Source organism: Ranitomeya variabilis, chromosome 6 (genome assembly GCF_051348905.1).
Source record: "Ranitomeya variabilis isolate aRanVar5 chromosome 6, aRanVar5.hap1, whole genome shotgun sequence".
Lineage (NCBI taxonomy): Eukaryota > Metazoa > Chordata > Amphibia > Anura > Dendrobatidae > Ranitomeya > Ranitomeya variabilis.
In genome coordinates this window covers 41169946-41186278 of record NC_135237.1, presented here as the reverse complement: position 1 = coordinate 41186278, position 16333 = coordinate 41169946, and the positions used below count along the sequence as shown (strand labels likewise).

The window sequence follows — 16333 nt, the reverse complement described above, 5'->3', positions numbered from 1 at the left end:
CACCATGAAAAAATATATTTGACACATTTTATTTAAAATAAATAACCTCTCCCCCCCCCAAAAAAAAAAAAAAATACTTTACAGGTTAACCTTTATTAAAAAAAATGAGCCCTCAACCAACCCTGTATTGCATGTGTAACCATTGGTACATACACCAGTTTTAAATTTACCTTTATGAAATAATACTACGGACATTTTTTTAATAAACATTTTATTATAATTTTTTTTTTGCACTTTTTTTTTTAAAAATCACAAGGAGCTGACATGCTCTTTATTTTAAATACAAGTACTTCAACTGCAAATGGTTATAACTGTAATAAAAAAAAATTCAACACTTTTATTAAATAGAAAAACCCCACACTCACACATTCAAACCACAAGCTGCAGACCGCTAGACTTTTTTAAAAAACACATCAGATTTAAAAAAAAAAAAAAAAAAAAAAAAAAAAAAATTAAAACAACATGCTGCACAGACCACTATACAGTCAATACATCAGAAAAAGGCAAATAACCAATTATACAGCATGGACAAATGCACATGCCATCAACAAGACGTACCCAAAAAACATGCATGGTATGTGTCCACATTCAGGATCGCATCAGAATTTGGGCAGGATTTCCCATCAGTATTTGTAAGCCAAAACCAGGAGTGTAAAAATTAGGTAAAGTATAATACGAAAACAGGCACACTTTTGCTTTTATCACCCACTCCTGGTTTTGGCGTACAAATACTGATGGAAAATCCTGACCACATCCTGATGCAATCCTGCACATGGACACATACCCTCCCACATGAACAGGCATAAAATTGGCAAAGGCATAATATGGTGCAGGCACATGGTACAAAAGCACACAGCCGTCCAAAAATGCACACATACACATGCACGCACATAGCTTTATGCAAATACACATATGTACAACAAAGGCAGAAAGGTGAAACCAATCAGAAGACGCATACACACACACACATACAAAAGGCTGACAATCCTTTGGCTGAAGCAGCAGGTCTTCACAGTGGCTGGCATCATGGTGGATCTGGACTCTAGCATGGCACTGGCTGGTGCAGGACGATGGCAGGCCTCAGGTTCTCTTCAGGTTTTAAGCTCTTGCTGTAGTCAGTAGTACCTCACACACAGAAATGCACAGGCACACAGATGCACACTAAAATTGCAATACTCACACTGGCTATGGTGGCTGGAGTCTTGTAGCAGGATGTCTGGAGTCTTGTGGCAGGATGGCTGGAGTCTTGTGGCAGGATGGCTGGAGTCTTGTGACAGGCTGGCTGGAGTCTTGTGACAGGCTGGCTGGGGTCTTGTGCTTGGCTGGGGTCTTGTGGCAGGCTGGCTCTTGCTGGCAGGCTTCTTTGCTTCTCTGTGTCTTGCTGGCATATGTGGGGTTCAAGGCCCAGGCCAGGTTTATATAGATTTGGGGGTGTCTGACCAATTGGCAACAAAATACTTCTTCTGAGCATGCTCAGTGTAAAAAAAACGTATTGCAGCGCTGCATTGCGTCGTACGACGTGTCCCGACGCATCCGTCGCTCATAGGCTTCCATTGCAGCCAACGACGTATGCCGCAGGATGCGTCGCGACACGTTTTTTAGGCGGAGACAAAAAACGTTACAATCTACGTTTTTTTGAGACGACGTGTCGCCAAATTTCGACGCATCCGTCGTAAAACGTACACGACGTATGCCAATCCGTCGCCATACGTCGCCAATACAAGTCTATGGGAAAAAAACGCATCCAGCAAAAAGTTTTGCTGGATGCGTTTTTTCTGAAAAAAGACGTTTTGAAACGTAATGCAGTTAACGCTAGTGTGAAAGTAGCCTTAAAGGGGTTGAACACTTAAAAAAAAAAGATTTATAGAAGTGTTTAGTACTTACTGTCCAACTTTGATTTTTATAGATGGGACGATTTTCAGCTATTACCCTCAGTTCCGGGTTTGGTAGCTCACCGACAGCCCTAAGCTTGACACAAGAGGTCTGTTTGACTGGCTAATTTTAAAGGGGTTGTCCACTACTCAGACAACCCCTTTTGAATCCCTTTGTTCCCCCCCATGTATGATAACAGCTATGCTCACCTCCAGTGCCACCGTTGTTGCAGCAATGAGGGCACTGGCTCTCCGGGTCTCAAATCCCATCGTTATGTCATGCGATCCATGAGGCCAATCAGCACTGGTTTCACTCTCCCCTCCTTCTGACAAATCAAGACATTTGGAGGATTTGAGAGGATGAAATGAGAGGAGCTGCTGCTCTCTTACTTTCTCCAGATGTCAACAATGTCCTTAAGAGGAGAGAAGAGACTATTTATGCAGTTCTTTCCATCTCTAGATGAGCATATTTGTATGTGGGTGATGTACTGCTTAAATTAGTTTAGTAACACTAGCCCGTGTTGAACAGACATACACCAGCAATGGTGCAAGTTGATTTCACTATTTTACTCATTGGGAGGTAACAAGCTTGATGAGACTCTTTAAGAGGTAACCAGCGTGAACACAGGCAGGTGATTAGTGTACAGCAATAAACTAGCACTGGAGACACATTGTTCGTACTTTAGAGAGTCTGCTGGCAAACACCTCAGCAGCACTTCCATCTATCAGACACAATCCATGTTTCTTTCACAATTCAGCCCTACTTTGATCTACATTGGTAGTCACAGCTCCTTCTAAAAGTCACCTGTGCTGTATCTGGGATGCTTGGAACTTATGGACTTTTTTTTATCACTCATTCATAGCCCCCATAACTTTTTCATTTTAAGTAACTTTCACTATATGAGGTCTTTATCAGGAAGTTACATTTTGCCAAACATGTCTGTAAGGTCATGTTCACATATAGTGCTAATGTTGTGTTACATTTTTTCCTGCCAGTGTCGGCACCAAACTATACATTAATAATCTTTTCTGGTGTTTCCTCCCTTATTTGATGCATTTTTGGTGCAGATTTGAAGCAGGGTCCTTTTTTAATGTGGTCTTTATAGTACTGCTAGCTTTGATTCTACACTTAAAAATGCACCAAAGGAGTTCAACGAAAGGTGAGGAAGAGGAAATACTGAGCAATGGCTGCACGGCAGGAGGCTACACATCACAGACACAGAGTGAGTCAAAGTCACAGGAGGTAGCTCTGACCTTCCACGACAGTGAGACAGCTCCCTAAGTCAGAACTGTTCTGCTGGATCCAGGACAGTTGGTAGCTATGCTAAAAGGTGTACTGGTGCTGTAGCAAAATCTCCTGCTCATAAAACTGTGATTTTATCAAAACTACGGCAAGCAGCACAATAAGTAACACATCCCTGTAATCAGGTTTTCTTCCCCTACATTATGCTGCCTTCACATTAGGTGGCAAAAACTTGAAATAGTAACAGTCTGTAACATTTGTAGGACTGTGGTTGACCCATTTTCAACTCTGTTACAAGCTATTCATAGACTTATCTTATGCAGCTTTGTTAACAAAAGACAGCACTTCTGCACAGCCCAAGTCCATAAAAATTCATCTTGAAGACCCACAACAGCTTAAAATACTATAACCTACAAGCGACATAGAGTACAAAGTCCAAATTAAAAAGTATAACAATTTTATTACAAAAATACTGACAATAACTTAAATAATAAAAGACAGCCTACGCGAAACGCGCGTTGGGGCTGTTCTCTATTGCACTGCCACACACAGGTTACTATGGGTGAGAGGTTTCTTTGCTTATTTGTACCTGCCTTGGTCTGACTTTATTGTACAAATGCTTTTGGGATTGACCCTTTTTTCATTATATGTCATGGTGTAACTCTCTGATTATTTGGACAGTCCCTCTCTCTTTGTACCAATGATGTCGGTCATTTGACCTTTGGTAGGTGATTAATACTTTCAGTCCGGTTGTTATATACTGTATCACTACAAAGATTGTATGTTATTTGTACATCTCTTATCCCATGCCTGATACTTTAATATGTGGAATTGTGCAATGGATTTTTTTGACACTGTGCGCCGTTTTTCCATCGCCTTTTCTTTTATTATTTAAGTTATTGTCAGTATTTTTGTAATACTTTTTAATTTGTATAATAAGTATAATTGCTATACTTTTGTTATACTTTTTAATTTGGACTTTGTACGCTATGTCTCTTGTAGGTTATAGGTTTAGCAGAGTGTCCTTTTTTTGTCCAGTATTATATATAATGACACTATTATGTGTCTCACCTAATCTTTTGGTCTGGATGATATTGATTGTAGCTTAAAATACTATGTTGATGTACGTTGTCCGCTTATAGCAAATGAAAACTACAAAACCCCGTTAACATTTGTCTGACGGCAAGGATTAATCCTATTACAGCTGTTGCAAAATTTCTCCAGAATCTTTTATTCTGCAGTTAAATGAGAGCGAAAATTATGTGACTCTGACAAGAACACACAATTAAAAAGTCGGCCAAAGGCATAAACGACGTCTGAATCACTAAATGTATCAAGATCTTTGTCAGGTACGAATAGTTCTAGGAGCTCATGAGGCAGAAGACGAATGATTTTTAGCTGTATGATACTGTAGCAGTATTTTTGTACTTGTTACTTTATATAATAATGTACCGTCACCTTTAATAAACTTTTCATCAGATTTTTTAAAAAAGGCTGTGCATTAAAATGAATGTGAGAAGGACTGATCAATCACATGCTACTTGTACAGCCGCCGGGGAGCCAGGTAGGTAAGGAGACTACCAGTACCTTTAAGAGAGTATTTCTACCACAGTAAATGTTGACATGAAACTAGGACATGCCTTCACCCAATTTTTTCTAGGGGGTCCATCTTGGTCCTCTTGGGTTTTCTGTTATCAGAAATTTTTAAAAACTAAATACTATATGCACCCCCCCAATAACACTGCAGACAAACAGCGAGCTCATTGGCTCTGAGCCATTTCCTTAATTCTCTGATTGTCTGCAGCACTACCAAAGTGACGTTAGTGCTGTAAACAATAACAGACACCAGGAGCAGTGGAAGAGACCGGACTGATGATGGGGAGTACAGTTGGTTCTTTTAAAACAAATAGTTATCTGAAAACTGAAAATCTCTATCATTAAGTGATGGCCATCACTTATGGAAATGGGAATATCCATTAAAGCATGGTGGAGGCTCAGTGAGGCCTACAAAGAAGCATGATGGGGGTTCAGTGATGCCTACAGTGATGCACGGTGGTGACTTATTGATGCATACAGTGAAGCATGGTGGTAGATTAGTGATGCCTACAGTGATGCATGGAATTGGTTCAGTGATCCTCTGGGGCTGCTTTGCTTCCTCTGGCACTGGAAACATGCAGTGTGTGGTCATAATGGATTAAATTAAATCATAGGAGAAAACATCATGTCTTCTGTAAAGAAGCCGAAGCATGGGCATCATTGGACCTTTCAACCAGACAATGATCCCAAACATACTTCACAGTCCACCAAGGCTTTGTTTCAGAAGTCCTAAAAGGTTCTAGGGGGACAAATCAGAGTCACCTGACTTGAATTTCATAGAAAATCTTTTGGAGACTTGAAGAAGGTGGCTGCAGCATGTAAACCTAATTTTGCTGGCCTCCCTTTCGATCTGGGAGGGGTATTTATACTCACTCCAGACTAGGATTCGCTGTCAGCTATACTTTCTTTCTAGTCTGTGTGCCTGATCCCTGGAGTGTGTGCCCGGTTTGCAATTGTTTTCCTTGCTCTCCGTGCGTTCCTCTGTTTGTTTGTTCTTCTGGATTTCGGACCTCTGGCTTCACTTCTGATAATCCCCTGTCATGACCTCCTGGTTCAGATCTTAGCTTGTTTGACTACTCTCCTGTGTTTATCTTTCCTCTGCACCCCAGCGTCTGGCTCTGCCCCCCAACCACCTCCTACTCTGTCACATGGTTCAGGTCCTGGTTGTTACCTGGTTAGTTCCCGGCGCTTTGCTCAGCTCCCTTGCTGTGGTGCATGGCTCTCCCCTCCGCAGTATACCTGGGAGTCGTGACATTGGCTATGCATCATGTTTGCAGCAGGTTATAACAGCCAGAGGGGCTTTAAGTACTAAATATTTGTCCTATCAATAGGGGATAACTTATTAACCTGATGCAAACTCATTAATGCTTATCCCAATCGAATGTGCCGGTGTATAGGTTGTAGAGCCTACTATATTGCCCGGTATTTGCAGGCATTCATCTGTCTACCAAATCTACACACATAGGATGTATAATGGATGCTACATAAGTCAGAGATAGATATAAGACACAAAATAAGAGCAAGATAAAATATGTCTTCAGATAGATATCTGTATTGTAAATAGAAGGTTTATATAGATGAATGATCCTTACAATTTATTACCATGTAAAGAATATATACACCAGATAGTTCACGTATATAAACATGTTATAACTTATTAAAGGGAACCTGTCACCAGAAAAACGTTATTAACCTGCAGATATGGGGTTATTCTGCAAGGTAACAGCTTTACTAACCTGCCTGGCGCTAGCACTTAGCTGAACACTGTAGGGAGAAAATTCCTTTTATTCCCCCAAGAGTGCTCCGCTTTCAGTCATGGTGGCAGCACCAACGAGGGTTTGGTCCCGCTCTGAGAGTACAGATTGGCAGCTGTAACTGCGCCCCCAGCCCTGACTGACAGCCGGCCCCAATGGAGAGCCAGGGCCAGTGTTCGACTAAGTGCTGGCGCCGGGCGGGTTGGTAATGCTATTATCCTTCAGATTAACCCAACATATGCAGGTTAATAGGGTTTTTCTGGTGACAGGTTCCCTTTAAATTCATGTATCTTCTGTATCTTCTATTTAAACAAAACAATAAGGGCAAAAAACGGCCTATAGATATTATAGGTCTGACATTGTTCTTAACACATATGCAAAAAATCTTACTACAAGGTCTGGAAGAAACGCAATACAGTATAATAAAATAACATCAATGTTATAGTTTAATTTTATGCTCATATATTGCTAATAGCAGCAGGCACAGCCATCCGAGCAGAAGGCCTAGATTTTGCAGGAAAAACATCAACCATGGTCTCTGCGTCTGAATGTGAGTCATTTCGGGTAACTGTAAAAAAATGAGATAGATATTAATAGCATTATATCGAGAATGGAGGTGGGGTTTCTATTGAGAAGATGATAGATAATTTTAGATAGATAGATAGAAGGCTTGAGAAAGACTGTTCACAGCTGAAACGTTGCTACACCAAACGTTGGGCTAATAGACTCACAAGCTGGGCTGATAAAGTCCTTTTTTTAATGAAAACATTTTTAGGCTTGCTTTTCTTAAACAATAGTTTGATATATCAGATTTTGCAGATTTTATAAGAAGCATCGGTTTATAAGACGCACCCCAATTTTTTTACTATGAAAATAGAAAAAAAATTATAAGATGGGGGCATGTCTTGTAGTCAGAATTTAAGGTATCTTACCTGGGGTGCTGCGGCGGTGGAGCGAGGTCACAAGAGCCATGGTCTCTTCCTTGCTACGGGCCTTGGATGGGAGAAGTGAGTGCTCCAGCGGTGCAATGCTGCGAGTCTGGTGTCGGCGGTGAGGCAGAGCGTAGTGCATTGCTTTCCTGGTGGTCATTTTCCTGAAGACATGGGCCGCTGGAGGCGGGACATGTACAGATTGGGATTTTTGCCCAGCCGAGATTTCAATTTGCGTAAGCAGCGCCGCTGGCGGCCATCTTCCTGAAGCCGTGGGCCAGGCCGAGATCCCAGTCTGCTCATGCTGCGCCACCTCCGGCGGCCCATGGCCTCCAGGAAATCAATGCACTCCGCTCTACCTCACCGCCGACACTTAGGCCCTCAGCATCGCACCACTTCATGAAGAAGGGACTTTGGCTCCTGTAATCCACCGCAGCAACCCCCCTGGTAGGGTACATTTGGACTGTGAGACACATCCCACTATATATATATAGATACAAACAAGAGAATACAGCAGCACTTTGTAAGTGTTGAGCTGTCTGCAAACAATAATGTATAACATTTCAACTGCATTAATGCTATATAGAATATACTTATAAAAATGAATGTACTTATTGCAAAAATTGGCCAATTCATGAGAGCCCATCAACCATGACAAGGCATACCTTTTTTGATGGAACACTAAGGTCACGTTCACACATTCAGTATTTGGTCAGTATTTTCCATTAGTATTTGTAAGCCAAAACCAGGAGTTGGTGATAAATACAGAAGTGGTGCATATGTTTCTATTGTACTTTTCCTCTGGTTGTTCCTCTCCTAATTTTGGCTTACAAATACTGATGTAGAATACTGACCAAATACTGAACCTGTGAACTTGGCCTAAACCTAATATTTATTAAACATGCCTCTCCTGGGCTAAAAGCCTACAAAATTAAAGGATGGGTAATTAAAAATGGCATAAGGCTGATAGGAGGAGGAGTGCTCAACTAAATAAGGAAGCACTCACCACCTCCAACAGTAAACTACAAAAAAACAAAGAATGACCAGCACCTCCGAACAGAATAAAGTGTGGGCAGGTACAAGCACCGTTGATCAAAATTACTGTTATTGTAAACATTTAAGCAAGTTGAAGATGAAATTATTTTTAAAAGGCCTAAAGTTAAAGATGAAAAATCTCCTTTGCATGTTAGGTAAAAAAAAAAATATTGCCATAGTTTACATTTTAAAAATGACAAAAAGGAAAATGGGGTGATGCAAACATTTGGGCACCCTTGGAGATTTGTGTGCTCAGATAAGTTTTAACTAATTTGGTGATGCAAATTTCCCAGCTTTATAAAAACCCAGCCTCCTCTAACCTTGTGCCAAGACCAACTTTCATGAGTTCTTTTAAGCAGCTGCCTAGCACTCTGAAAATGAAAATGGTGGAGGCCCACAAAGCAGGAGAAGGCTATTAAAGATAGCAAAGCGTTTTGAAGTAGCCCTTTCCTCAGTTCGAAATGTAATTAAGAAATGGCAGTTAACAGGAACAGTGGAGGTTAAGATAAGTTCTGGAAGAGCAAGCAAAATTTCAGTGAGAGCTGCTCATAGAATTGCTAGAGAGGCAAATTAAAACCCCTGCTTGACAGCAAGATACCTTCAGAAATATTTAGTAGACCCTGTAATTGTGGTACATTGTTCTATTGTTCAGAGACACCTACAGAAATATGTCCTTCATGGAAGAGTCATCAGAAAAACCTCTCCTGCGTCCTCACCATAAACTTCAGCGTTAGAAGTATGTAAAAGAAAATCTAAACAAGCCTGATGCATTTTGGAAACAAGTCCTGTAGACTGATGAGGTTAAAATAGAACCCTTTTGCCAAAACGGTCAAAGGTATGTGTGGAGTTAAAAGGGCGTAGCATTTCTGGAAAAGAACATGTCATAAACCATTAAGCAAGGGGGTGGATCAATCATGCTTTGGGGTTGTGTTGCAGCCAATGACAAGGGGAACATTTCACAGGTAGAGGGAAGAATAGATTCAATAAAATTTCCACAAATTCTTGTGCAAACAAAACACCATCTGTAAAAAAGCTGAAGTTGAAAAGAGGATGGCTTCTACAAATGGATAATGATCCTAAACACACATAAAAATACACAATAAACGACCTCAAAAGGCGCAAGCTGAAGGTTTTACTATGACCCTACCAGTCCCCTGATCTGAACATCATTGAAAATCTGTGGCTAGACCTCAAAATAGCAGAGGATGGAAGACGACCCAGGAATCTCACAGAACTGGAGAATTTTCCAAGGAAGAATGGATCAAAATCCCTCAAATAAGAATTGAAAGATTCTTGGCTGACTACAAAAAGTTTTACAAAGTGTGATACTTTCAAAAGGTGGTGCTACTAGGTACTAACCATGCGGGGTGCCAAAACGTTTGCATCGACCCATTTTCCCTTTTGTAATTTTTAAAATGTAAAAAATGACATTATATATATTTTTTACTAATATACAAAAGAAATATGTTAACCTTAACTTTAGCCTTTTTAGAGATCAATTCATCTTCACCTTGCTTAACTGTTCACATTAACAGTCATTTTGACAACCAGGGGTGCCCAAACTTTTCCATGCCACTGTAGAAAGATAGATAGATAGATAGATAGATAGATAGAAATAAAATGACTACTATAATAGGACTATGATCTTGTATCAAGGCTACAAGCCTGATGTTGTTCCAGTATGACACAAGGCTGTTGATGCATCTGACGATTATCATAATTCTGACGTTAAACTAGAAAGAAATTTTCCAGATGGGTTTTTGTTTAATCTTTCCATTCACGTGTCACTTCCATTTAATGATGGATGTTTTGAAGTTTTTATATCAGGATGATTCAAGAAGTGTCAGACGCATTATGAAACATTGTGCGTTAGTTTATATGATGCATTCATGTTATGTTGTCTTATTAAATGCCAGCCAACTCGAGTCAGCAACTGGAGGTGGCGGCAAAGACACCATCAATTAGTGGCTTTGCGCAAAGTCAACTTACTATAGCCAAAAATAAGTTGAGGTTAAGGGTATGTGCACACGTCAGGATTTCTTGCAGAAATTTCCTGAAGAAAACCGGAAATTTTCTGCAAGAAATCCGCATTATTTTTTTTGCGTTTTTTTCCCGTTTTTTTCGTGTTTTTTTTAGCATTTTGCAAGCGTAATTAGCTTGCAGAATGCTAAAGTTTTTCAAGCGATCTGTAGCATCGCTTGGAAAACTGACTGACAGGTTGGTCACACTTGTCAAACATAGTGTTTGACAAGTGTGACCAACTTTTTACTATAGATGCTGCTTATGCAGCATCTATAGTAAAAGATAGAATGTTTAAAAATAATAAAAAAAATAAAAAAATGGTTATACTCACCATCTGCAGACAGCCGATATCCTCAGCGGCGTCCGTTCCTAGATGGTGTGGTTCAGGACCTTCGATGACGTTGCGGTCACGTGAGCGGTCACATGACCGGTCTCGCGACCAATCACAAGACAACGACGTCATCGCAGGTCCTTCACACACACCATCTATAGGAACCGAAGCGGCAGCATGCAGCGGTGAGAGGTGGGAACACTCCGGGGGCCATCGAAGGTGAGTATATGACTATTTTTTATTTTAATTCTTTTTTTTTGACCAATTATACGGTGCCCAGTCCGTGGAGGAGAGTCTCCTCTCCTCCACCCTGGGTACCAACCGCATATAATCTGCTTACTTCCCGCATGGTGTGCACAGCCCCGTGCGGGTAGTAAGCAGATCAATGCATTCCTAGGTGTGTGGAATCCCCACAATTCCGCATTTTTAATGAACATGTTGCTTTTTTTTCCGCGATGCGATTTTTTCGCGGAAAAAAATGCAACATTTGCACAAAAAATGCGGAATACACTGTAAATAATAGGAGGCATATGTTAGCGTTTTTTTCACGTTTTTATCACGTTTTTATAGCGAAAAAACGCGAAAAAAATGCGAAAAATACTGAACGTGTGCACATGGCCTTACAGTTATCCAAAAACAAGTCTGTGTGAGGCATACACAGATCGTGATGACTGAATACCAGGAACATGATCGTCTGTGCACATTACATGCAAGACATCCAAAGCCACCGATTTCCAGCCAGAGGCTGACCATCTCATGTGCTTAGTCTTTTCTCGACTCTTTGGGGAATGGGAAGAAGCATCGAGGAAGAGGACAGGGTATGAGTATGCCTAATCCTTTTGTTTAAACAGGAGATTAGGAGCTAGTGGAGATGTGGGGCAGTAACCTACTCCTTTCTGCTCATTGAAAACACAAGGATGCTCAAGGCGGACAAGCAATCATTTGCATGGAGTTGTGATCCCTCCATTTTAGTACTGTGAGGATCTGGGGTCACAGAGATTGGACCACTGCAGGACAGCACTTTTCTGTGTATATGAGGGTGATGAAATGATAAAACACTGTAGTAATCACTCACCATCTCCACTAGTGATAGATACAGGAACATTCCCGCAGTGACAGCGAATATCCAGATCTGTACATCAGGGTTCGTGGACACTGAGAGGCCAATGTAGAGACCTGCGAAGGCTGTTAATGCACTGATAAAGTTCATTAAAAAGGCAATTTTTGCTGTAAGTCCAGTATTGAGTAACACTGCAAAATCTCCTGTAAGATAAAAAAAAAGTTTTTGTTTCCTTAAATGGAGTCTTTTAACATGAATGACTCTTCAAACCATGCATAGAGACTGTCGTATATCTGCCCCTGAAGACAACGATTGTACTGTGTATATCGACCTGGGTATAAGTGCCTTTTATTGTATGATGTGAAATGTGTAAAATGTAATGTAAAATGCATAGAGCATTATAGCTACTGATTCAGCTGTGTGGGTCCTGTATTGGTAATGCATAAGGTAACCTGGTACACTCAGCTCATGAGTAGGAACAGTATAGAACATATTTTAGTGCTTAGTTAGTGACAGATAGGAACATTAGTAAAGATAAGACAGTAGTGGGCCTTATTGGTGTACAGTAATAGAAATAGTATAGGATACAGTTGAATGTATGGGACCAGCCCAGCATGAGAGGGGGTGAGGTCAAGTAAAAACAGAAAACACTTCATTGTTTAGTTAGTCAGTGTGAGTTAGATGTAGTGTGATGCTCTTGACAAGTGGAAGGTCAAGGAGCAGTGGGCTGGAGGCACATAGAGTACATAACACTCTGACAGCATAAGGTCATACCAGATTTCCTGTGGACATTCCTGTAACGTACAGGGCCTATGGACCGAACTAGTCACTGGGAAGTGTGCCTTAATCCTTTCCATACAGAGATGAAGTCAGATGGGGAAATGCGTGATAGAAATGTAACGGATCTCAGGAGTGCTATAATGACCGCCGAGAAAGCCCTGGAGCTGACAGGTGGATCAAGCTTAGCGATAGTCCAAGCTGAGTTTCAAGAAAGAGCTTGAAATGTACTGTGTTGATGAAACTGGAGGGTGGTGTGCCAGATACTGTGTGTTAAGGACTGATGTACTTGAACTGTCCAATAAAGTTGAACTTGTTATAATGAACCGGGTATCCCTGATATGTGTGTGGCTGATCCTGGGCGTCGATGCAGCGGAGGCTTTCGGCCTGCAAATGAGTACAGTACATGGTACACAGCACAACACTAATGGACTGGGACATTGTTTGCTTGTGGGGTGTGGAGAAGCAGCAGCTCGCCGGCGGCTACCGCTCTGGGCACCTTACACATGCACAGGCACCAGACTTAAATGGGTGTGCTCAAGTTTGAAACTTATCTCTTTTCCAATGAATAGGGAATACATTTCTAATTGCTGCCGGTCTAACTGCTGATCCCAAGAACTGGAGCTCTGAAGAGCAATTGCTCATTGGAGTGAAGGTCAATAATGTCCACTGCCTCTCCATTCATCTTTATTAGGAGTACCGAAGATCAGCCAAATGCTGCGCTTGGCAATATTCAGCACCCCCAGTAAGAACGAGAATGATCGACCACTGCTTCAATCAGCTGGGGCTCTTCAGAGCCCTGGTTCTCTGAACTAATGGGGCCACAGTGGTCTGACAGCCAGATATCAGAAAGCTATCTGCTATCTCGCATAGAGGGATAACTTTTAAACTTAAGAACACTCCATTAAATGACTGCGTGGATAACATAGGAGAGACCATCAACATCCATCATAGACAGAGGGGTGACACTTGCAGTCAGAGATGATGCTGGCCTGAGTGTTGTTCAACATTTTTATAAATGATCTAGATAAGGAACTGAAGGTAAGCTAATCAAATTTGCAGACAATGCAAAGCGAGGAGGAATGGCTAAAGGTACCGTCACATTAAGCGACGCTGCAGCGATATAGACAACGAGCCGATCGCTGCAGCGTCGCTGTTTAGGTCACTAGGAGACGTCAGACACCGGCAACAGCAGAACGATGCAGGAGCGATCCAGTGACGTACTTATCGTTCTCGCTGGTTGTTCGCTCCAGTTCGCTCCATGAAGAAACATTGCTGGCATCGTTGCTTTTGCTGTCAAACACGATGATACATGCCGGTCTGACAACCAAATAAAGTTCTTCTAGCTCCGACCAGCGATATCACAGCGGGATCCAGATCGCTGCTGCGTGTCAAACACAACGAGATCGCTATCCAGGACGCTGCAACGTCACGGATCGTTGTCGTTCTCGTTGGAAAGTTGTTTAGTGTGAAGGTACCTTAACACTAGAGAAGACAGAGAAAGGATTCAGAAGGATCTAGATAAGCTTGAACAATGGGCAGTGACTAATAGAATGGTATTTAACAGGGAGAAATGCAAGATTCTACATATGGGCAAGAAAAACAAAAAGAACTGAGCAACAGCACGTGTGAAAAAGACTTGGGTATACTAATATATCACAGACTGCACGCGAGTCAACAGTGTGATGCAGCAGCAAAAAAAGCAATCGCAGTTCTAGGATGTATTAAGGGAAGCATAGAGTCTAGATCACGTGAAGTAATCATCCCCCTCTACTCCTCCTTGGTCAGGCCTCATCTGGATTACTGTGTCCAGTTCTGGACACCACATTGTAAAAGGACATTGAAAAACTGGAGCAAGTTCAGAGAAGATCTACAAGAATGGTAAGCGTATTGCAAAGTATGTCCTACGAGGAACGATTAAAGGATCTGGGAATGTTCAGCTTTAAAAGAAGGCTTAGGCTATGTGCACACGTTGCAGATTATTTGCGTTTTTTTAGCCTTTTTGCGCTATAAAAACGCTATAAAACCGCAAATAATCTGCATACATTAAGCATCCCATCATTTATAATGGAATCCGCAAGTTTTGTGCACATGATGTGCATTTTTCCGCACCAAAAACGCATTGCGGAAAAATAATGAACATGTTCATTAATTTTGAGGTTTTTTTCGAGGATTTCCCACTGTCTAATGCATTGGGAAATGTCCGGAAAAAAACGCGCAAAAATGCATGCGGATTTCTTGCGGAAATCTGGCAGAAATGTCCGGATTTTCACAGGAATTTTCTGCATGAATTCCTGAACGTGTGCACCTAGCCTAAAAGGAGACTTAATAGCTGTCTACAAATATCTGAAGGGCTGTCACAGTGTAGAAGGATCATCCCTGCTCTCATTTGCACATGGAAACACGAGAAACAATGGAATGAAACTGGAAGGGAGAAGAGACAGATTAGATATTAGAAAAAACTTTTTGACAGTGATGACGATCAATGAATGGAACAGGCTGCCACAACAGACAGATGGTGAGTTCTTCTTCAATGGAAGTCTTCAAACAGAGGCTGGACAGACATCTGTCTGAGATGGTTTAGTGAATTCTGCATTGAGCAGGGGGTTGGAAATGATGAACCTTGAGGCCCCTTCCAACTCAAACTTTCTATCATTCTATGATTCTATGTGCACAGCCCCTTGGTCCGAATGCAATGCAATGTTTTGTCAGATCAACTGTTGATGATTCAGCAGGCTGGACACGGAGTGCTTTTTACTTATTATATAGCTATGAATCGGCTATTTCATATTATGCATGAACCGCCTAAATTTATGTATGCAATGACTATATTCATGAAGTGTACAAAATTAGAGAACACTCCAGCAACCTTTGGAGATTTTGGAAATGACAAGCTGAGCATTTATTTTTCTATTACGGTACATCATATGTGGTGATAGTTATCTTACCTATATCAGTATGAGCACATTCCATTTTTATCTCTGTATGCTTCTATTATATTATTGCCTCTTTGCACGTGTACATTAGTAAAGCAAACTATTTTTTATCATGTATGAAGTGGTGTTTGCTTTAAGAATTGCTATTCATTTTGGAAGAATAATGCCCAATTAGTATATACAGTAGGCTGTATTGTAAGGATCGCATGGGCTTTTCTTTTCTTAGTGGGAGAGAGGTAAGGTGGAACACTGTGTCAAAATTTTTACAACATTTTTTGACTCAAAGCAAGCCAATAATAGGAGCTGTAAAAAAGGAAAAATATGCAAAATCTATTAATCAGCAGGGGCCACTTAATACTGTCTTGTCTAAGTTTACTCTGTGTAAATATTAGGCAGTTTTAGTAAATCTTCTTGAGTGTGTCCTGTGGTTTACTAGTGTACTCCCTCGGCATGATACACTACTCTATTTCTTACAATCATATCTTTGTAATATAACATAAATATCAGTGACTTGAAGTACATACCCATTTCATGGGGGATTTCGTGACACAGAATTGCAATAGTTGTCGCCACGCCTGTTTCGGTTGACGATGAAAATGCAGATCCTATAACCATGCCATCAGCAAAGTTATGCAGACTGTCTCCAACCAAGATCATTATTGCTAACAAGGTTATTCCTTTATCTAAAATAGAAAAAAAGAAAAAAAAGTATAAAAGATCATTTTTGTCATCATATTTATGTATATTACTTAATTGTTTCACATAGTCAATATATGTAA

General features: G+C 40.9%; 1 protein-coding gene across 1 annotated transcript in view; it reads right to left on the bottom strand.

Moving 5' to 3' along the window:
• Positions 1–6243: 6243 nt before the first annotated feature.
• SLC39A12 (solute carrier family 39 member 12) overlaps positions 6244–16333 on the bottom strand; it is a 56963-nt gene continuing 46873 nt past the window's right edge. Inside the window, exons 10-12 of the mRNA XM_077271818.1 lie at positions 16079–16237; positions 11857–12044; positions 6244–7032 (exon numbers count right to left, since the gene is read on the bottom strand). Of these exons, the coding sequence (XP_077127933.1) occupies positions 6904–7032; positions 11857–12044; positions 16079–16237 (476 nt within the window). The 3' untranslated portion in view covers positions 6244–6903. The remainder of the gene's footprint in view (positions 7033–11856; positions 12045–16078; positions 16238–16333) is intronic.